We start from the raw sequence: 23,292 nt of genomic DNA, 5'->3' as shown, positions 1-23,292 counted from the left end.
TGCTTACATTACAAGCTAAAGAAACTTTTTTCTTGAGAAGACAGACTCTCGCTCAGCTCCGCTCATTTTCCTTCCAATACAATCCTCGATGGGAACCAGGTTCGGCAGTGTGTTTTTGTGCCCAGTCTCTTTTCAGATTGCCATCCTAGAAAGCTTGCACAAAGCCCTTAGACATTAAGCACAGTAGTTATTGCCTCAACAGAAATGCAGTCGTCTTCCTTTGTTTGATAATGTCACTCTTGGGGGCATTCTGCTTTCTTTCGAGACTTTGTAGAATCCATGCTGGCATTGATGAATAATAATATGTATGTGGCTGTGTGTACTTTTATTATGAAAATTAATTGGCAGGGAAAGAGAAAGCAAGGATTGGGCCCTTGGATGTGTGTCAACTGCTGGTGCCGTGTGAAGCAGAGGGTGGCTGGCGAGGCTGGCAGACCGTGCAGAAGGTGCTGGATGCGGTCCGGACACAGCCTCGGGAAGTGACTACGAATCCTTACCTGTCTTCTAAATAAGGCTGAGCACCACCATGTTCAAGTAGTTGAGTCTTATCTTGATGGCTCCGTCCTTTGGAAAGGGTACATGGACTCAAATGATAGAATTTAAAATGTGTCAAAGGTAAATTCATATGAAGACCAGAGAGCGACCATCATCCTATGTTATACCCATCCTCAGGGGAGAGAGATGTTTGAGAGAACTCTCCTGTGAGATTCGGGTAGATTTCTCTCTATGGTCTCAACCATCTCTCTGTGATCCTCAATTCCCATGGCGAAATAAAAGCTACCATGTGTGCCAGAGAGACAGCTAACTGGTGGGTCTTTGACCTGTGATAGCCCTTATGCTAATTAGGTAAACTTTTACTTACTGAGACCCAGCAGCATAAGACAATGCATTGCTTAGTGCAGTATCTGTAACTTCTTTGGAAATTAATAGAAATGTCAACCAAGATTTATAGTATGTTTATTCTGTGCCATTAAATTTTGGCATGATTAATTTCTGGCCTCTAATGTAATACTTTGAGGAAGTCATTTAATCTCAAGGCCATAATGAAATTAAAATAATAAATGCCTGTTTATGGCATTGCCATAAAGATTTAATAAAAGAACAGATATAGTTTGTTGACTTCTAGCAAGTGTTCCTGATCCAAGTAGAACACACCTTCATGGGTGATGTGAGGCAGAAACTTCAAGCACAGTTTCTTGGGTTAGATTCCCCAGGACTGAACTCCATCCTTGATACTCATGGCTGGACCTGGCCAAGCTACTAAACCATTCTTGGAGTGTTAGTAATGTTCATTACTGTTATTATTCATGAACAATCAGTTCTTCCCATTTGAAAGTAAGTATCTATGCCCCAGAGGCAGATGCAAATCTGGAACATTCTAGGGAGGAGGAAACATTGGCTTTACACACTCGGATTTACCGTGAGGCAGGAAAGAGGGGGAAAAGTGAGACAAATTCCACAGTGATCATATCCAGACCACCTTCATGTACTGTTGTTTCTACAGATTCACAAATGAAGTCATTAACATGCAAATTGCTCCCAGTGGACTGACATACATGATGTAACACCGAGTTGTCATCTAGACCTTCAAACTGGAAGTTTCCATTTGGTTCTGCTCACCCCCATGGTCAGAACCACACTAACCCATCATGTTACTGTCTTACACATATGCACCCCAAGCTACTTGCCATCTGGGCAATCTCATCCCTGCCTCTTCATTCAGAAAGGCAAAGCAGCATCTCACATATATCCAACTTCTTAACACAGTAATTGTCACCTCTTTCCTTCACTGACAGGCTCTATAGTTGCATCTGTATTTAGAAAAAACTATACTCATAAAGCTAAAGAAAAGGAGCTGGGAGAATATAATGTGTTTTGAATTTCAAAGGCAACCAAAATCACTTTGAGAAACCTCATTGCAAGGCAAGTATGAAGGTGTCCTCTGTTAATCTCAGCACTCTGGACATGGAGTCAGGAGGATCAGAAACCCAAAATTATCCACAGTTCTATAGCAAATTCAAGGTCCTGCTGCCTCCATCTCAGCAAAACAAAACAAACTATAGTAATTGCAACAGTCTTTCAGGTTTTCTGATCTCAGCCCTTGCCTTGTGACCCCCAAAGAATAAGAGCCATGAAGCCGAAACAGTGAGAAGAAATTAAGTAAAAGAAAGTTCTTGGTGATTAACAGGAGACCCCAAATGTTTCACCAAGAAGGAGACCTGTCGGTTTGCTTGTGCTTTGTTTTGTTTTTGACACAGGATCTCTGTATGTAGTCCTGGCTGTGCTCACCAGGTAGACCAGGCAGAGCTCAAATTCACAGGGATCTCCAGAGTGCAGGGATTAAAGATATATGTCACCACCCCGGCTCTTTGTCTAGGGTTTTTAAATGTTGATGAACAAAGAAAGTAGTTTTGAATGGTCACAGAAGAGCCTGCCAGTCTGGAAAGGGCACCCAGGAAGTACAAGTTCATGTCCTCCCCACAGTCCCATCTTTTAGACATCACGCCTAATGGCAGAAGCAGACAGGCTTGTTGCTTGAAATAATATGTATTCCTGATTTTTCCTATCAGAGACTTGGTGTTGGGGTCTTCACTGCAGAATGCTCCCATAGACATGGCTTGCCATGGCCTGTGCCATCTCTTTTTGCTTTCACAGTTGCCCTTTGACACCCAATATGTTCAAGAAACAGGCTAGAGCTTTTAACACTTACAGGAACATATCAAGTATAAATATCCATATAGCATTTGGGTTCTGAGTATCCTTGTGTCATTTGGAGAGTACATTACTGTAGGAGGTAAGCATGTTTTTGTACTAACAGGTGAGTACTAGGGGAACCTAGAATGTTAAACACGGAGGGTTGTTCCTTCAAAGGAAAGGATGTACAGCCTGTTATCTGTGCAGAAGGTTGGGAGGAGACATGGATAGTAGCCTGGTGACTTTTTTCCCCAGTTTCTGTGGCAGAGACCACAGTGGATCTTCCTCCAGACCCTTATTATGAGCTTGTTTTTCCTAATCTGTAGAACCCATCTTTATGGAAGGTATCATATGTATTTGCAAAGAGTTGATGTAGCCATGTCTGATCTTTATTTAGCTTACTTTGAGCTTTATTGTACACACGGGATTGAATTAATTATCACCAGAAAACTTTTCACCAACTTGCAATTTGCTTAAGTGTTCCTAAAATAAACTTGTCAGGGTCAGACTCCTGAAGTTTGAACCAACACTGGCTAGTTAGGCATTGAACCAAAATGGCTTCTGGCCTCCCACAGTGATTGTCAGAGAGACACCGCACCACCCAGTGCTCCAGCTCATTCCAATGATGAGTCAGGATTCCTAAGTCTCTAGCTGTCTCATCTAAGGGTCTGCCTGTCCCCTGTCTAGGAAAGGTAAAATTGTTGCCTTAGATTTTAGGAGTGTTCATTGTGTAGTCCCTTTCTATAAATAAATAAAAAGCACCTAAGGTAGAGCCATTTTCATCAGCTGCAACAGATACAGTTTTAACCATTTCTTCTTTCCACGAAGACACTAATTCAACAACCATGACTCTACAGTGGCAACAAGGTGAGCAGATCACGCTGAAAGGATCCTTCACGGGCTGTCCTTGTATGTCAGCTGTAGCCACTGTGATCAAACGAAGCAAGGGAACTCTGGCAAGAAAATGCACACCTGCTTTTCAGTGCCCCAAATTAGTGTAACAACGGCTGGGAAGAAGGAAAAAAAGACATCCTTTGCTTTTTGCAAGTTTATCTATGTTTAACGTTTTTGTACTTAGACTACTACAGCCTCCGTCTCAGAGACTTTCTGTATCCTGCTAGCCTTTGGTTCATCGTTTTCACACAATTCCACCGCAATCTCTTCCTTCCTAGTCTTCCTAAGGACGGCCGCCTTTGCCCTTAGGTCAGACCTTTACCCAATGCTCCTCTTTTATATTTTCGTATCCTTATTTTAATCAAAATTTGTGAATTTTTTCTGTTGCTAGCTCTACCTCCCTTCTAGTGTTTACTTTCTTGATATAAAAATCACAACACTAAAATAAATAAATAATCACAACAGTAAGCTCAAAGAAGACATTTTATTCTGGACTCAAATATGAGTGGCCGTGGCATGGAAACCTAGATTTAAGTTACCCCAAATTCTGGGTCCTAATGTGAAAGTGATTCTGTTAAGTTATTGTAGAAACAGAACAAAGGAAGTCACAGATCAGGACACCTTTAAATACGTGAATAGAAACAGTAGGTAGACCAGTTAAAGAAAAGTGGGGATAGCTGAGAGCCTCAAGTGTGTTTTTATTCAACACAAAGACCCAGAGTTAAAATGAGACTATTAGAGTGGAATGTGCTCCGATAGGACCAGCACCCTCATGAAAACAGAAAACACAGAAAGACAGACACACAGAGGGAACCTGATGTGAAGTCTGGGAGCAAAGGAGGAGGCCAGTCACTGCATGACTGCCAGGCTTTGCCTCTCTAATTATTTGCCTCCTTAGTCACTGCACGCGCTGGTTTGTCAATACAATGCAAGCTAGCAGTTTCTGGGAAGAGGAACCTCAAATGAGAAAATGCTTCCATCAGATCAGCCCATAGAGAAGTCTTGTATGGTATTTTCTTGAACAATGATTGATGTTGGAAGACCCAGACCAATCAGCGGGGGGGAGTGGGGGTATGGTACCACCCTTGGGCAGACGGTCTTGAGCTGTGTAAGAAAGCCACATGAACAAACCCGTGGAGAGCAAGCCAGTAAGCAGGATTCCATGACTTCTGCTTCAGTTTCTGCCTTGAGTTTCTACACTGACCTCTCTTGGTGATGGAGAGAGGAGATAAATTCTTCTCTTCCCAAATTGCTTCTGGTCACGGTGTTTTAGCTTGGCAGTAGTAAGCTAGCTACTGATAATCCTTCTCTTCTGCAGCTGTGTTGAGCTCCAGGGTTACAGCACTGATAATAAACATCTTTATGACCAAAGACTCAGATCGCACTTTGCAGGACAGATCCCCTGCTCGCAAATGAGGATGATACCAGTTACTAGGGGGCCGAGGCTGCACCCTGGAATAGGTGTCATCATTCCATGGGACTCGGGTACTCCTCTCAAGTGGTGACAGCAATGACAACTTCTCCAGAAGTCACAACAAGAGCCAGAACTGAGACAATGACCAATAGAACCCTGGCACCTTGAAGACAGACTTAATGACATGGCTTCCCAATGTGGCCATGCCAAGTTAATCTCTTTTCTTTGTTGTTTACCACCACTCAGGAATTTCTCTGACCGGGACAAATGGTGGTGTCTAGTCCTTTGAGACTCCTGAAAAAACAGGGCTTTTATCCTAAACTCCTGTAACAGTGAAAATAAATGGAAGACATGTGACAAACATGGCAATAGCCAGCCCAGCAAATAGAAACTCCACGCTAGGAGCGTACACCACTAGTAGAGTGCTTGCTCTACTTCCAGAACCACATGCACAGAAAGAAATTCATATCAAATCTGACAAATAGAATATAAATAATTGTTCTACTAAGATTGCCCCTCTAGACTAAGAGTTCAAAAACTTTTGTTCTTTTCTTTAAAGACAGTGAAACTACCATGCCAGTGCCCACATTCTCAGATAAAAGATGGCAACGTAGTCTTTTGCTGTCGTTTTACTTGATCTTTTATTCATCTTATATTTCTTCACAAGAAGTCTGAATGAAAGGGGGTGGGGAACCCTGATGTCATTTTTTTTTTTTTTTTTTTATTTTTCGAGACAGGGTTTCTCCGTAGCTTTTTGGTTCCTGTCCTGGAACTCGCTCCTGTAGTCCAGGCTGCTTGATGTCATTTTTGACTGAAGTCTTCTCACACAGGAAACAGCAGGTATCACGATGTCTTTACCAGAAGTGGAGCAGCTGAGGAAGGGAAATGACCGGAAATGACTATCTTGGAGTCCTATGACTATACCTCTACTGAGATCATCGTCTGTTACCTTCACAAACGGCTCATCATCCTCTCCTTAGCCCATTCTTGGACTTCTGCTTTTCCAAACACGAGGTAGATGATTAAGCCACACTGGCTAACGGCAAACAATAAGAAAAAGAAATTCCTCCATCCGAGGTCAGGGTCCTGGGAACACAAAACCCAAAATACGTATGACTTCTCTCTTTTTTGATGAAACTGAATCACTAGTTCAGATGACAGTTTCCAGGGGTTTTCCATGCCAAGATTCATTTCCTAAAACTCTTTTTTGATCATTAGATAAAGGAAATACAAAATATACTCAAAATGTTCTACGTAAGAGAGATTTGGGGACCCTCATGATTGACCTACAGAGTTATGTTTGTCATTATTATCAATGTGTCATACATATTCTCTGTTGCCCAAACTTGCCTACAAATGCAACCTGTTCTAAGACTCTTCCATCGAATGTTACAATGTGGGAAAGAGATTCTAGGCATCAGAGCTCTTTCCTCAGATCAGAAAGACTCGATGTATCAAATTTTCAGTTTAAGTATCAGGAGATGAGGGTGACGTTAATTTTCATACTTGTGTTAGAATGAAAAGCTAAACAAGATTGTGTTGTATAAAATGCTTGTCATACATAGTCAGGTGGTAGTGGCACATGCCTTTAATCCCAACACTCAGGAAGCAGAGGCAGGAGGATCTCTGTGAGTTTGAGGCTAACGTGGTCTACAGAGTGAGTTCCAGGATAGCCAGGAAACATTGTCTGAAAAAAAAATACTTGTCATAATACCAGCATGTGGCATGCACTTAACATGCTTCTTCTCCTCTCCTTCCCTGTGTGTGATTATTTACACAATGAAAATTCAGCCTCAATGACTTGGCAGGTCATCATGGAAATCATATAGGGTTGTTTCCCATTTCAAATGGGGATTATGAGTGGAGCTGTGGTTAGTTCTCCGACTCCAGAATGACCTCAACTCTGGTTCATTCTTTTCAACACTTCATGGTCACCCAAAATTCAATACTATTTTCCAGCCTTTGACTATACTCTTTAACTATTATCACTTTTACAAATGCATGTGGTATTTTAAAAGTCTGTCTTGGCATGAAAATTACCTGATCAAGGAAAAAGCCACCAATAAGGGGTACCAGCACAGCGGATGAATGTGCCAATCCTCTTGATGTTCCCATGAGAAGGCTGGCATACCTGTGGGTGACAGGAATGTCCCAAGCTAAATCCAGACATAGTTGACAGTATCTTTCAGCCCTGCTTTATGTATGAATCCACCACGTAATTACATCAAAAAGGACTTGGGCATTGTATATTCAATGCACACCATACGCCCATCTACGGTTCATGCTTATGATTTATTATTTTCTATACTTTGAGACCCCAGAACACTATAGATCACCCTCCCTTCACCCAGATAATGTGAAACTAAGAGCAGATGTAAGAGTCCTACCTTGGGGCAAGGTCTAAAGCATTGATATAGATTCCGGACTGACACAGAGGGGCTAGCCCACAGGAAAGTGTCAGAAATGCAATTGTTGTGACATAGCTGAACTGGATGTAGGGCAGAGACACAATGAGGGCTGCTGAGGGAAGATTTCCTAGGGAGTGTGGAAGAGAGAATCCAAGAATGAGATGCAGTCTTTGGTTGTTGAATACTTAGAAGTCATTCAACCCTCATACCCTGTTCTTACCTAAAACTGTGAGGATTTTCCTTACAGTTACGAGCCTAAAATTCTTGCTCAGAAGAAAGTCAGCTAGCAGGCCTCCCAGGATGCCAACAATCCAGCCAATGAAAAAGGGAAGAGAAGACAGGAACCCATTCTGAGGTGAAAAGACGGGTGAATGACCATAATTAAGGCAGTGAAAAAAACTTGTTGGTAATTCCCTCTCTCTGAAACCACCCTTTCTTGGGAATCCTGAACACCTCTTAGTCATGCCCCTAGCAAGGTTGCTGTCATTGGTTTGAAAGATCAGATTATTTTGGGTCATGAGGGTTAACACCCTGCAGATTGAATGATTTATGACACCTGAGTAGCAGAGCAATCATGCAAACACAAGGAAGGAAAGGAATGAAATCTACTCACGTCTCTGATGTTAATTTTGAACACATAACTGATGTAGGTTGGGATGTATACTATATAGGTGTTAACAAGCCACTGGTGGGTCGTAGTGCCAAGACACATGGTCCAGAGTGGCAGAGATTTGAGCATGGCTTTGATGGGAAGTGATTGCTCTTCTGAACTGATCTGAAAGCAAATGGTCTGAGTAGTAAGATCAATATAAGGCTCAAAGTCTCTGCCCCCCCTTCAGAACCCAGATGTGGATGCAAGGTTTTTGCAGAGGTTGGAGGTTTTATGAGTACCTGTTGGTGAAGGGAGGATAAGATGTATTCTTTCTCTGAACTGCTTATCCATGGGTGAGAGGCAGGGTCATCATAAACCAGAATGAACCAGAGAAGGGAGCAGCCACAGCCAAAACCTCCTGTGAGCAAGAGGAGAGTTCAACAAAGAGCTCATTTTGTCTTTTTTCTTTTTTAATTGTTGTAATTGTCATTGCATATAATGTTGGTTTTTAATAATTACTTTTAAATGTACCATGCATTTTGAGCATGTCAGCTTCTTCACATCCTCTCCCGAGTTTCTCCTCCCTCTCCCCTCCTACCAGTTACTAATCTCCGTTCTCTGCTGCCTGTTTGCTTTTATGTATGTATATGTATGTGTGACCCATGTATGTATTATGTATGTATGCATACATGTAGATAGGTAGACAGATGTACTTTACAAAGAATTTTAGTTCTCACAAATGAAAGAAAATATGTGGATTGTTCTCTGTATCTAACTTATTTCTCTTACTATGATTTCCAGTTCCCTCTATTTTCCAGAAAATGAGGTAATTTCATTCTTCTTTCTGGCTGAATCAAATTCCACTGTGACTTTGTACCACGTTTCCTTTATCTGTTCTCTGTTGCTGGCCATCTAGGCTAGTTCCATGCTTGGGATACTGTGAACAGTGCCGCAATAATTGGAAATGTGTGCTTTGCCAATTATATTCTTTGTTCTGGGCTGCCTTAGCCTCCTTTAGGTATTTTGAATGGCTTGTTCTCATGTTGGGACATTTTCTAGGAGAGGCCATTGCCAAAGCTCATTCTGAGCCCTCCCCAGTTCTCAAACAAGCTAATATATTTCTTTACATTTCTTAGACTCTTGTATATGGGAAGGGGGTCACAAACCTTCAGAAGAGCATAACACTTAGTGTCAATATTTTCAGTATTAGCCATTTTAATAAGCATATGGAGGTATCCCATTGTACTTTTTGCTTTTCATGCCGCCATGATTAAAGGGCTTAGTTAAGCCCCTGGTCACAGGTTTGTGCTCTCTTTGTGTATATTTGGTGAAATGTTTCTGTTTAGTTTTCAATAGAGGGTTTTGTGTTCTCAATGAGTTTTGAAAATTGTTTACAAATTTTAGAAAAACAAATAATTGTTTTGTAGATATTTTCTCCTTGAGCCAATTCATCTTTTTATTATTTTAGCCATGTCTTTTGAAGAGGATTTTTTTTTTAACTCTGCGGATATCCAATTCATCGATTTCATTTACTTTCAGTGACTCATACTTTTAGTGGTGTCATATTTAGGAATTCTTTGGTTAACTAAAGAACAAAGCATTTTCTTCTGAATAATTTTTCCAGATTTTATATGTAGGTCTGGTGTTTGTGGGTGGGGGTGAGAGAATTTCCTTCCTTGAGTTCTTTGACTCAGGAATCTCTAACTGACTTTGGAGCTCACCTATTTGCCTAGGCTATCTGGGTAATATTTCTTGAAGGTTTTTGTTTCCTTGCCCTACTCCTGCTCCACAGAACACTGTTTTGAGTTGCCCAGACTGGTCTCAAGCTTTCCCTTGAACTTCTGATCATCCTGTCTCTGCTTTCTGAGAAGGGGATTAGAGCCATGTGCCACCATACCCAGTTTTCCTAGAAACTGAACCCACGTCTTTTTCCTAGCCCAGAACTTTATCAACCGGCCTACATCCCAGCCTTGTTCCATCTGTTCTTGCATGGTGCATTTGGGGGCTTTGCTGTTGGGTGCATGTGCATTTCCGATTGCTGTGTCTTCTTGGTGAGCTGGTAATACTCCTTATTGTCTGGTATTAATATATCTACCCAATTATCTCTTGAGTAGTTTTCATGTTTCTTGGGCCCTACAAAGTTTCAAGAACTGACAGTAACCCATCTCTGTCCTCAGATACTCACCAACTGGAAGGGGAACAGGTGTGTGAACCAAACAAGCTGATAGGAAGTTTGAAAATAAAATGCAAATCCCCTCCAGTGGCAACGGTAGGTGAAGCAGCACTTTCTTGGTTTCTAGTTAAATGGATGTCTTGGGACCAAGAGTGAAGTTACCCCTGAATTACTCTCAGTGTTTGATATTTTCTTTTTATTGGGAAACTTGAGAGTTGCCCAGGATGCTGCCCTCTTGCTGTGTTTAACCAAAGACAAGCCTCATAGGTACACTTACCTCCCTGGATTGTGTTCTTATCTCTTAGAAAGCACTAAGTTCTGCAGGCCTTCCCTTCCTGCCTGCAAGGCACAGTGTATCTATGCCCACTGAGCCTTAGGGCAGGAGGAGAGTACTTTATATGAAGCCAGAGGATTTCCACAATTTAACTAGCAAAGGCTATTTCCTTGTATTATGATACTTGGCTTCCCTGACATTTTTATATTTGGACTCTCTTCCTTCAGTAAAGTACACACAGATGCACAACCTCAGAAGAACATTACTGAATAGCTCAGAAGTCAGCAGCTTACCAAAGATATAGAAGACAAAGGGCCATCCAAGGGCTTGGATAATGACACCACCAACAAGGAGGACAACAAAGATTCCCAATACCATTCCTGTAGAAAGAAAGAAAAAAGGTAGTGGGACCCTTGCCTTCTACCAGACAGATATCGAGGGCTGACAGATGAACATGGAGACGTGCCACCAAACCACGGAAAACCATGTGCAAATGTAAAACCTTCAGATTGCTCATTTAATTTATATACTTCCTGAAAATCTTTTATTTTCCCCTCAAAATTCCCAAGTGACATTGCAGAAGACTGTCATACTTACTTCCATGCTGTCTTAATTTTCAATGATTTACATTTATTATTGAATAAAGTACACGAATAGTCAAGGTTGTTGTACACCCTCCAGTTCTACCCCCTCGTCCTTCTGAAGGCAAACATCATGCCAATTTATTGTACAAGAAACAGTCACTCACCTTCTTTTCTGTGCACTTATATGCTGTTTATAGAGATACATACATTCATTCGTTTTGTAAACGCATTCACAGAAAGCTGATTTCTGCACAAATATGCACATGATAGTGTTTCAATTTCTATAACTTCAAAGAACTCTAATATATGTCAGACATATTCCCATTTCATAGCTTTTCAACTATTTCTAAACTATCTCACTTTTTATGTTTAGTATTCTTGTCAAAGTCCATGTGTATGAAGTTATTTTAAAATAAGATGATAATGGTCCAAGGGTGCCAGTCATCTTTAAATATTTTATTTTTCTATTATGTTATGTATGTGTGTGCAGTATGCATGCACATGACTGAAATGCTCGTGGAGGAAAGAAGAGAATGTCAGATCCCCTAGAGCTGCCATTATAGGTATGAGTGCTGGAAAAGGAATTTGGGTCCTGGGCAAGAACAGTACATGCTCTTAACCATGGAGCCATCTCCCCAGCCCCAACAGTCATCTTCATTGAACAATAGTTCTTACAAAGATCTCCATTGCATTGTAGATTCTAATCCTAAACATGAATTATTACTCATCCCTGAATATGAACATAATTTGTATAATAGCGTATCAGAGGTAGACTTGATAGATGAAAAACTATGTATATTTCAAATTTTGGTAAATACTGTAAAAGAGCTTTGTTGAAAATCGTAGCAGCTTAAATCGCCAACATTTTTCTTTCTCATCTCCTTTATGGTATCTAATATCTTGAAAAAATTTTAAGCACCTGTCTTCTAGTATAAATAATAAAAGTGCCCTCACTATAAACTTTGTTCTTTGTAGTGAGGTACAGTTTTTTCCTGTTTACCAACTTCATTGTTTGCTGTAGAATATCAGTTTAAAATGTATTACATTTGTTTATGTTGTGGAATATTTATTTAATGATGCAGAGATGTGTTGCATTCTTTCACGTTGCATTTGTTCAACTCTGTAAAACACTGTTACTTTGTCTGTCTAAAACACCTGATTGGTCTAATAAAAAGCTGAATGGCCAATAGCTAGGCAGGAGAGGGATAGGCAGGGGCTGGCAGGCAGAGAGAATAAACAGAAGAGAGAAAAGAAAGGAGTGGGAAAAGGAGAAGAGGATGCCAGGGACCAGCCATGCAGTCACACAGCCAGCCAAGGAGTAAGAAGTAAAGAAGGGTACATAGAATAAAGAAAGGTAAAAGTCCAGAGGCAAAAGGTAGATGGGGTAATTTAAGAAAACATGGTGGAAACAAGTCAAACTAAGACCTGGAATTCCTAAGTAAGATTAAGTCTCCATGTGATTATTTAGGAGCAGGGTGGTTGACCTCCAGAGAGTAAGAGGGAAAAAAAAAAACCCAACTGAAATTGTTGACTGTCTTTTTTCTGTTTCTCCCATTTGTTTCCCTTTGTCTCAAGCTACAGACTCTCTGTGCATTGTGAATAATCCCCGTGCGGCATGTGGACAGACGTTATGCCATCTTTAACCTTGTTGACATGGTTGTGTTTCACAGTCAGCAGTTACAGACAGCTGTGGAGTCAGATCTATGGCCTTCCAAATTTACTCTTTTGCCTAGACTGCTTTTTAACCTACACTGCAATATGGAAATAATTGTTTACACATTCTTTTTCCTTTATTCATGTTTATTGAAGCATATTGTCTGTGCTATCTTATTTAAATATTAACAATCAAAGTTGCCTGTGATCAAGAATAGCCAACTGCAGTTAAATAAACTGCCCCAGGGTTGGGGCTTTTCCTTTTAATAACAGGAAAGGGGGCATTTGAAAGAAAGTACCAAGTTCCAGGGTGCATGTATAGAAAGCTGGAATTAGGTACCTATTCTACCACCAGGTCCACCCAATCCATATCTTTCCCCTAAATGTCCGCCCTTGACTTGATTACAGAGAGGGGCAGACTCCTCTTTCCAGCCAAGATCATGTCCTTTCTTGTGCTCTTGACTTCCTCCCCTCGCAATCTGCCTCAAGCCTGGGCTCTTAAGTGTGCATCCTCTCACTTCTCACCCGTGCTTTCTTCTCTGCTCTTGACTCTTTCCCGACTACATGAAATACCAATAGCATAGGATCTGTGTTGGAAATAAAGCCCAAGTTCTGTGTTCTGCTGCATAGTGGCAGGCAGAGCATCAAGAATGGGAGTGTACTATGTTTTAAAGCAATCTGAAAGGGAGAATTTTGAAAAATTTCACTACTAAGAAGTGATCAGTGTTAGCAGAGATAGACGTGCCTGGATTTGAACATCAGTACGTGTTGACATGTACTGAAATATCTCATAGCATCTCTTCCTCATTTTGTATCTTAAGACTGATTTCTCAGGAGTTTCTTTAGCATAGGCATTGATAAGTATTTTACCTTGGTCCCTCCAACCCCCTTTAAAGGACCATATCAGCAAATCACTGCTGATTCAATACATGCAAAAGCTTGGGCCAGTCCTCCATTCTGCTCCAGTTACCTAAGAAACAAAACAGCAATTATCGAGATCTTTAGCTGACCTCCTCTTTTCCTCCCTGTGTTTCTTCCACACAAGTAGGTGACTTTGGCCCAAGATGCCTTTCCTCTGGGGATAGTCTTGCTTGAACTTTAACCCTGTTTTCCATCAACACACCCTTGGGGCAAAGGCTGATGAAGTAGAAAGACAGAAAAAGAATATTTAGGCAGTTGAGCACACATGGTCCTTGCGCATGTTTGCCTCCTATCTCTCACAAGATAACTGTGCTGTTCACCTCTCCCTCTCTCTCTTTCTCTCCTCTGTCTCCTTCTTGTTCTCCTCACTCTTTCACTCTGTGTTTTAAATTAACTCAGAATTTGTGCAATGAAGGCCTCCAGTTTGGTTTGAGAGGCTTTCTGTTTCCTGAGCTCTGGGTGAAGTTAATAAGACGTTTTCTTCTTCCCAGCACTTACTAGCCTTAAGGATGAGCTAGGAGTCCTGTTTGACCTGAATTGTTCCAAAGCTCTGTGAGTGGCTGCAAAATTCCCTACCTCTATGTATATTTCGTAGTACCTGAAAATATGTCCAATCTATGACCCACACACCACCTAAATACCCCAGGATAGCTAGAAATACAGACCACCATAAAATCTTAAACAGACTTAAACATTATGAAATATTCTGTGATTATTTTTGCTCATTTTTATTAGCTCTTTGAGAATAGCGTATGGTCTATTTTGATCATATCTACCCCTCCCTAATTCTTTCTCAACTCACCCAATTGTTATTTTTAAACGTCCAAGTCAAGTTTGTACTGCCTGTATACTAGCAGACATGTGGCTTTCACTAGAGGGTGGTCAACACACTAGCGTCACATTCTTAAAACTCAACTCACTTCTTTAGTTTGAAATGAGACTGCGTGATGTTTTCATCTCTCAGTTTTGTTCTTAAGTGTGAACTCTGTAGATGGCAATGCAGGGTGACAATGTCAAAGATTTGGCACACCCACAAGGAACATGCAGTGTGTTCTGCACTGGAGGCTGGAAGCAGCCAGGCCCTTTGGGCCCTAGGCGGGTGCTTTCCTGGGGAAGGTGTTTTTCTCTAGGGTTCAGGTTAGAGCGATCCTGTCTTTTAACCCAGGCATCGCTGTTAGTAACATCACAGTCTTACTGAGGCAGGAAAGTGGGCTCAACCAACCCTGTTTTGATGGAATTTTCCATCTGCTCTCTCTGTGTCACTGAAGAAGCCAGGAGGGTCCCTATGTTTTCTGAAGACAGAAAAGAATTTCTTTCTGGAGTTCCTCAACACCAAAGACAAGGAAGCCTCTGGAGCTTGCAGTGTGGGGGCTGCTGAGATTCCCCTATATATTGTCCGTTGATTTATTTTGGTTCTCCAGGCCAGATAGACCAGCAAGTGAAGGGAAACTGAGTTACTAAACCTTGAAGGTCTGGTAACTGTCTTTATTCTAAATTTGAGAAAAAAAAAACCAACTTTTTGTTTCAAGTTTGTTTTATTGAGTTAAGGGCTTGCCGCTCACTGCTAGCCCAGACTGGCCTTGTGGCCATCCTCCTATCTCATGCATGCATTTCATGCCCTATAGTCTGGGTCAGTCCCACAGCTGCAATACCCATGTTCTCTGGCTTCTTATTCCCTGGTTTCCCTTGTGTTCTGGGGTCACCTCACAGCTGAGTAACTGAGGTGAATTTCCTTAGTTTAAATCGGATGCTCCCTTTCTGTCAGCTAACGTAAACTCCTGTGACCCACATCGCTTATCACCATCCTGGGATTCTGAGGGGGTCTATTAACAGCAGGCCCCCTGGAAAGTGTGTGGTAGTTTTGGACTTGAAGAGCTCTTGACTACCTTTGAACACATACGTTACCTGCATCACTACGCTTTCCTTACCCAGTGCTAGTCTTGACAGTGGCCATTGTTAATTTGTACCATATATTTGCCACTTTCTCTACTGTAAGTTAGGTAGGCTTCTGCCTCCAAAATGCCCATGATGGGCACACTTCACTGACAGGCCATTTTCAGAAAAGAGTTCTCAGGAAGTGGGAAGATGGTTTCGTGAGTAAAGGTGCTTGCCGGCAAGCTTGACGACAGGAGTTTGATTCCACGAACCCACATGCTAAAAGGGGAAGACTGACTCTTGGTAGCTGTTCTTTGACTTCCAACACGTGCTGTGATGTGCATGCATAACAAGGAAGTGAATGTAATGAAAACTTTTAAAAGATGTTCTCAGAACAATATAGAGCAATTCCAAAAATCATTAAGTTGAATCCATGTCCCACTGAACACAAGTATAAGCTTTACACTATTGTCAGGAATTGATATGTAAAAACTAAACTGTACAAATTCATAAAAACATGGATAATTGCTTTTACAACCCGTCAGTGAGTTGAAATTAAATCCCACAAAATAAAAGTGATCAATTGGGGACATAAAAAACATTTTTAAATGTCAGAAATCATACCATAAACAGAGTTATACCACAAATCACAACACAGACAAAAATGTCATGTCACAAATGAAGTGTTGGCTTTCTTAATTTGTATAAACATTTCATTAACATCAAGTAAAAGATAAAGAACTGTTCAACAGAAAAAATTGTTTAGGAGCCCAGTGGAAAGCGTTGGGTTGCCAGGCACCTGTCTGGACTGTACTTCCTTACCTGAGAGAGCAATGCTGCAGAGCCGACTGCGCTCCTGTGGAGGAGCCCATCTCTGCCAGAGTGCAAACTGACCCCCATAGCCAGCGCCCTGGAATAAAGATGGTTAGAGATGTTGATATGATGCTGTGTAGAAATCCACATCCAACTCAGAGTCTGAAAGTACTTAGTACCTGGGTTAGGTATGGTGACACACATATGTAATCCCAACACTGAGGCAGCAGAGACAGGTGATAGATCTCTCTGAGTTCAAGGCTAGCCTGGTCTACATTTTTTTAAAAAACCAAATAAAAGGAAATACTTGGTACCTGGGTAAAGCCCTGGACTGCTCGTGCTGCCAGGAGAAAACCTAGTCCAAGATTGGCAGCCGGTGGAATGCAGAGAGTGAGCAGCGAAGAGCCAAGCAGAGCAATTCCGACCACTTTCTTTGTTCCTATCTTCCCGGCCAAGAATCCACCAGGTCCCTGCATCAGCATCATGCCATATTGGACAGAGCTGAAGATGATTCCTTGAGTTTGAGGACTCCAATTATACACAGGGGCCTTTGGGAAATGCAAAATGTTGTTATGAGCCACACACTGGAAGGTATTTACCAAATCTAAGAAGCCTCATTAGATCTGAATTTTCTCAATCAAAATTTTTGAACACAGCTAGACCTGGTTGCAAAAATCTATATGTAATACCAACTAATCAAGAGGTTGAAGCAAGAAGGACACAAGTTCAAGGCTGACCTGGACTACAAAGTGAGCTCAAGGCCTGCATGAACAACTTAATAAGACCCTTTCTGAAAACAGAATGATTATAAGAAAGAAAGAGCTGGAAAGTTGCTCAGTTGTAGAGCAATTGGTCGAGAATGTGTAAGGCCCTGGCTTCTCTTCCAAGAACTATAAAACTATAAAACAAACTTTAGAAAAATAAAGATAAACATGAATAGCAAAAAAATTGAGCTTAGGGGCTGGAGAGAGGGCTCAGTTGGTGAAGTGCTTGCTGTGCAAGCATGACAGGCTCCTTCTAATCTCCAGAACCCACATAAAGAGGCCAGCATTGTGACTTGTAATCTCATCACTTAGGGAGGCAAAAACATCCTGGGACCCTCTGGGCAGTTAATAGAGCCTTGCATACAAGTCTCAGGTCCCAGGAAGAGATCCTGTCTCATGAAACAAGGCTCCTGAAGTATGAAACCGAAATTTGGCCTCTGGCATTCACAGACATGCACACAGATTGCGCAACACACTCACACACACAAGTGGGAGCACAAACTTAAATTCTGCATTGCCTACCTTTGCAGAAAGATGCGTTGAGGCTTCATGTTGGTCACCATTCAAATCGCCAGGAAGCTCTTCGGTGGAGCTGTTGAGGTGGGATTGGTCCGTGTTGTTGACCATGGCGACCATAGTGATGCTTATGATGGAGTTCTGCGCTATAAATGTGAAGTTGGCGAAATGTGCAAGCAAGGCTATTCCGTAGCGTATGGCGCACAAACTCGGGACTGGGAAACAGGACATCATATCATGGCTTGCTTTATTGAGGCAACATTAATTTTTCACAAGATATAATAGAAAGCTCGGCTTGGTGGTAGAAGCCGGTAATCCCAGCACTTGGGAGGCAGGAGGACTGGGAGTTTAGTCATCATTGTCTGCTATTTGAGGCCAACTAAAGTCACTACTGGCCATCTGGTGACTTAAATGACCTTTCTGTTTTGGCTGGAATCAGGAAAAGGAGAGTCAAAAGCAGCTGGTAAGTGAATTAAGTCAAGGAACATTTTATACTACAAATTAACAGAGGCTGACTTCATTTGGGGCTTTCTGTCCTTCCTGTAATATTGTCTCTCCCATTCCTACATCACTGAATTTTAGGGCTGATGAAATGATTCACAGTACGTAAATTTAAAATTTATATTAAAAGTTAAAAATATATAACAATATAATGCATAAGATACATGTAAATTACATGTATGTGCATAGTATGTGCAACTAGTGATATGATATACTTATGTTACATGTCACAGACATAATGTATGTAATATACATATATACATATATGTATATAACATATAATATGTAATATAAACGTTCGTGCAATATATAATATACACATATGTAATATGTATACATATATGTATATGTAACATACATATACATATATGTAATATACATATACACATATATAATGTGTACAAATAAAATTTAAAGTTTTAATAAGTTGAGGATAATTTTTCATTTAAAATGTGAGATTTAAGAACATGAACCAAGTTTAAGATTTAAGTCCTAGAGAGGTTTCATCATTTGAGAAGTTGACACCCTCAAATGCTAAAAACCTGCGGTGAAGCTGCACTGGAAACAGAACTGTTAAAACAATCCGTGTGTGTGTGTGTGTGTGTGTGTGTGTGTGTGTGGCTCCAGGAAAATCCCCACCCCCACCCCCCAGATTCCCAGAGCCTGGTGCGTTGTCCAAAGTGCTGAAAACAGGTGCCACGCACCTGTGAGTGACCTGTGAGAATGGTTTAGAAATGGACCTCTGAGGATGGTTGGCTAGATAACCGATTACTTCCCGAGCTCTTCAGGCAGCTTTCTACAGCTGCTGGGAAAGGCCCGCAGTGTGGCTCTGCTGAGGGGTCCTGGCAGAGCACATAAGGCAGACTGACATGATAGAAAAATCACATGACTGCAGAAACTGTGTTCGCCTGGCTGCAGGTATCCTTTACAGACGGACTTCAGCGAAGGGCACTCTGCAACACTCACTGCTTCTTTCTTTCTTTCCCAGGAGACTGTGGCAAATCAAGTGAGCATGCAGAGCTCAGCATCTTCCCAGGGTGTCAAAGAGCTCCCAGGGTCCTCCAAGGGTACTTTAGCAGACAAGTATCTGTCTCTTGGGGAAGCCTAAGTCTATCCAGCTCATCCTGTGGCTGAGCAAATCAGTTGGTTCACTTGGGGGAACTTGATAGACCACTCTCCTAAACCGCACTCTCCAGTCTAGTTAGTATCTTCAGTTCTTATGGAACACACATCTATTGCTCTCTCTCCGTGTGTAGCAGCACAACGCTAGTGAACCTCATATTCCAAAGAGGACAACAACACACAGTAAGGCAAGACAGTAAGTCTGTCTTAGAGGCTGTGCAGAAAATAAAACAGGAAGAGGCAGAGTCCCAGGGACACGCCTGAGAGTTGATAATGCAGGCATCTGAGGGGAAGGCACCCTCCACTTAGTGAAAATGCCCTGTCGTGGAAGGAGAGAGCCAGCAGTGGGCATTCAAAGAGCCAGCACCAGGTGTGTATGACAGAGGAGACAGCCAGAGTAGAACCAAGTCTTAAAGGTAGCGTGGACTGTCGGAGGGACTGTGGCTTTTATTTTGAGTGGAGTGGGAGCCTCTGGAGCAGTTTGTGAAGGAGTGAGACAGGATTAGACCCAGAGAAGTTAAGCTAAGCTGCCTAAGGTGCTGTCCTGTCCTACAGCTCCTGGCATATGCTGGTGAGATGGGAAATGCATGTTGTTATAGACTATTGTCTTTAAGGTGGTTAGCCTGCAGGGATCACTGGGTGGCATCAATACAGGTTACTTGGATGTATTATTTGACTACAAAAGAATTTTTTTCCGAAGCTGTTCTTTAGTTAGCTTTAACTGTCAACTTGATACAGCCTAGAGGCACCTGAGAAGGAAGTCTCAATTGAGGGATTGGCTAGACCAGACTAGTCTCTGGGCATATTTTGATTGTCAATTGATGTAGGAGGATCCAGCCCAGTATGGGTGGCACAATTCCCTGGGCAGGTGGTCCCAGTCTGAGTGGGAAAGCTAGTTAAGTATGAGCCAGAAAGTGAGTCACCAAGCAACATTCTTCCATGGTTCTGACTACACTTCTTGACTGAGTAAGTTCCTTCACTAGAGATAGCATTGGGTAGAACACCAAGCAGACCTGTTTTTGAGTTCCTGCCTTGATGTCTCTCAATGATGGACTGTATCCTATAAGCTAAAACAACAACAACAACAAACAAACAAACAAAAAACTTCCCTCCTCTAAGTTGCTTTTACTCAGAGTATTTTATCATAGTAGCAGATATAAATTTAGAACAAAGGGCAAGAGTGGCAAGCATTACCTAACATTTGCATTTGAGAGCATCGGAATTTTACTGAGAACAATATAAAACAGCAGGAAAATCTATAGAATGATACCATTATACCCAAAGAATGATTGGGAAAAGGGCATGAAATGAAAGACCTCTGATGTTGGAAGTCCTTCTGTATGTGTGTTGTTTTTAATGGTTAATGAATAAAGAATCTGACTTGACCTGTGATAGGGTAGAGTAGAGCTAGGTGGGGAAAAACTAAACTAAATTCTGGGAGAAAGAAGGTGGAGTCAGGGGATGCCGTGTAGCCGCCACAGAGAACAGACATGTGGGAACCTTACCGGTAAGTCACAGCCATATGGTGATACACATATTAATGGAAATGGGTTAAATTAAGATGTAAGAGTTAGCCAATAAGAAGCTAGAGCTAATGGGTCAAGCAGTGATTTAATTAATACAGTTTCTATGTGGTTATTTCGGGGCTGAGTAGCCAGGAACAAACAAGGGGGTTCCTACTACAGAACTCTCAATTACCCTGTTATAGAGAAAAATAATGTTGGAGTTATTTCACATTTAAATAAAAGAAAAAACTGGAGATCAGTATGTTAATACTACAGTTCTTGACACTTTTAAGCATTTTTCTTTGTCTTGTTTGGTTTTGTTTATTGGGATAGGATCTTGCTGAATAGCCCAGGCTAGTCTCAAGCTCATGGTCTTCCTGCCTCTGCATTTGCAGTGCTTGGGTACCAGGCATTCACTACCATGTCCAGCACCATTTTTCTATTTTTTGTTTACTAAAAGTCAGTTGATGAGCAAATCAAATTTAAGCTGATTAACAAGTAAAAATAAACCCTTGAGCTCTGACAACTCCTAAAATTTTCAAAAGGCTTTTTAGTTTGTTAGTAATTCTGTTTTCCCAAACACTCTGCAGTTTTCTTACTTTGCTTTTTTTAGCTGGTAGTAATTCTATTTTCTCAAACACTCTGCAGTTTTCTTACTTTACTTCATATCACTTTGGTGGGGGGAGGTGATGCTGGTTCAAACTCAGGAACTTATACATGCTGGGCAAGCCCCCTGCCATTAACATGTATACCCCATCTATAGTTTTCTTTAATGTATTTTTCTAAGCCACCTTATTCAGTCTACCTGGATCATACTGCTGTCTTTTCACCTAAGATACCCAAGAATCTAGCCGTTCATCCCACCTCTCTCTTTTTGTTTGGAGCTATTCTACATGGTTGTGGCTTAAGTCTGAATTTTTCCCTTAGTCTCCAACCACAATGGCTCCCTGCTGCCAGTCTTTATTTGGTGGAGCCGTTTGAGGGTTGCCATTATGGCACAAGACAAATCACTTCCTCTTTTGCTTGCAATCCTCCACATATTTTCATCTGTATCGAGACAGAAAACCAAAGTCTCTATTTCACTGAAAGCAAAATAATCATAAATTTTGTCTCAAAATTACCATTTTCATTTCAAAACCTAAGGAAATAATCCAAATGTGATTATCCAAGGGCTATGTTATTTTACCATAAGACATATAGCTTAATAGTTCTCAGGAATAGTCCAAATACATATAATAGCCAAGTAACATATGCATTTCATATATAGATAATAACAAAGGATCAAAATCAAGAGACACAGCTTAAACATCAGCCACAAGAGGGCTTTTCAGATAAATAAGTGTGGAAGTTGGATTTGTTAGGATATGTCAAGCATGCATTGTGTAACATTCTGTTCCCTTCCTTCCTCCTGACAGTTGACCTTTCTGCCTTCACGTCATTGATATTCCATCTGGGGAAGGAAGGGAAAGAGCCAGGGGTGGGCAGGGAGCAAGGGCAGGCTAGAGAGGAGGAAAACGCACTCCTTTCATCCCAGCACTCGGGAGGCAGAGGCAGGCGGACCTCTGTGAGTTTGAGGCCAGCCTGGTCTACAAGAGCTAGTTCCAGGACAGGAACCAAAAAGCTACGGAGAAACCCTGTCTTGAAAATTAAAAAAAAAAAAAAAATGTTTTAGTGAGACCCATTACATGATGTGCTAACTTTAAAGAATTAAAAATAAGTTGAAGAAAAGAAGGCTTTGATAATCTTACAAAACAATACTGAAAACCATTAGCAAGTTAAAATACAGTATGGAGTTGCATAAAAGTCATATAGAACAAAGGTAGTAATGAGTGAATTAAGCTTAAAAAAATGTTACATTTCTTGATTTTGAATATTTATGTCATTTGTTACTTTAATCAAGCTATGTGATCATGTTTGCAGTGTTCCATGCAGATATTAAAGGAATGGGATGCGAATCTGTGTGTCGATAGCTTTGTTAACAGTTGTGAAGAGTAAACTCATATGGATAAAGATGAGAAAGTAACTGGGAAAAACTCGTCTTAGAAGAGTGTGTTTTCTTCTTTCTCTTAACTGTGAGATGTGACTTAACATCACTGTGTTTCAAAGCGAATCAAAAACATAAAAGTGATGAGGTCACTGTTTTGTGGGACTACATTACAGAAGAGAACACACCAGACACTCAGTGGGCAGGTGTACATGCCTGCTTCGTGTAGTGCACAGCTTACCTTTCCGGGAAGGGGTCTTCTTGTCCACCTGCATGTCTAGGGTGTCCTCACTCTGCTTACTAATAGGTTTCAATTCCACTGTGGTCATTGTGGCTTTTTCTTTCTGGGTGTCTAGTTTTTGTCAGGGAAAAAAAAAAAAGAAAGCAGATTCATAGAAAATAATTGACATGATGTTACCTTTCAGGTAAACTTCATGAAGAAAGAGAGCTTTGTAGTATGGAAGCGGCGAGGCTGTGTCCCGCCACCCGGCTAGCTTTACCCAAAATAATTACATGGAAACTGTATTCTTTTAAACATTGCCTGGCCCATTCACTCTAGCCTCTTACTGGCTAACTCTCACATCTAGATTAACCCATTTTTAATA

The 23,292-nt window shown here is 41.2% G+C and overlaps 1 protein-coding gene across 1 annotated transcript; it reads right to left on the bottom strand.

Moving 5' to 3' along the window:
• Positions 1 to 5,953: 5,953 nt before the first annotated feature.
• Positions 5,954 to 23,016, bottom strand: Slc17a3 (solute carrier family 17 member 3). The gene is made up of 11 exons (XM_057787050.1): positions 22,929 to 23,016; positions 17,582 to 17,790; positions 16,610 to 16,843; positions 16,305 to 16,392; positions 10,743 to 10,829; positions 8,302 to 8,420; positions 8,024 to 8,185; positions 7,631 to 7,760; positions 7,390 to 7,537; positions 7,043 to 7,133; positions 5,954 to 6,088 (listed from the first exon to the last, which is right to left on the bottom strand). Exons 1-11 carry the CDS (start codon positions 23,014 to 23,016, stop codon positions 5,954 to 5,956), a joined length of 1,491 nt encoding a protein of 496 aa, XP_057643033.1.
• Between the last annotated feature and the right edge of the window lie 276 nt (positions 23,017 to 23,292).

This window comes from Chionomys nivalis, chromosome 13 (genome assembly GCF_950005125.1).
Source record: "Chionomys nivalis chromosome 13, mChiNiv1.1, whole genome shotgun sequence".
NCBI classification, from domain to species: Eukaryota; Metazoa; Chordata; class Mammalia; order Rodentia; family Cricetidae; genus Chionomys; species Chionomys nivalis.
Note: the sequence above shows the minus strand (reverse complement) of the source record. Positions and strands in the feature narration are given on the sequence as shown.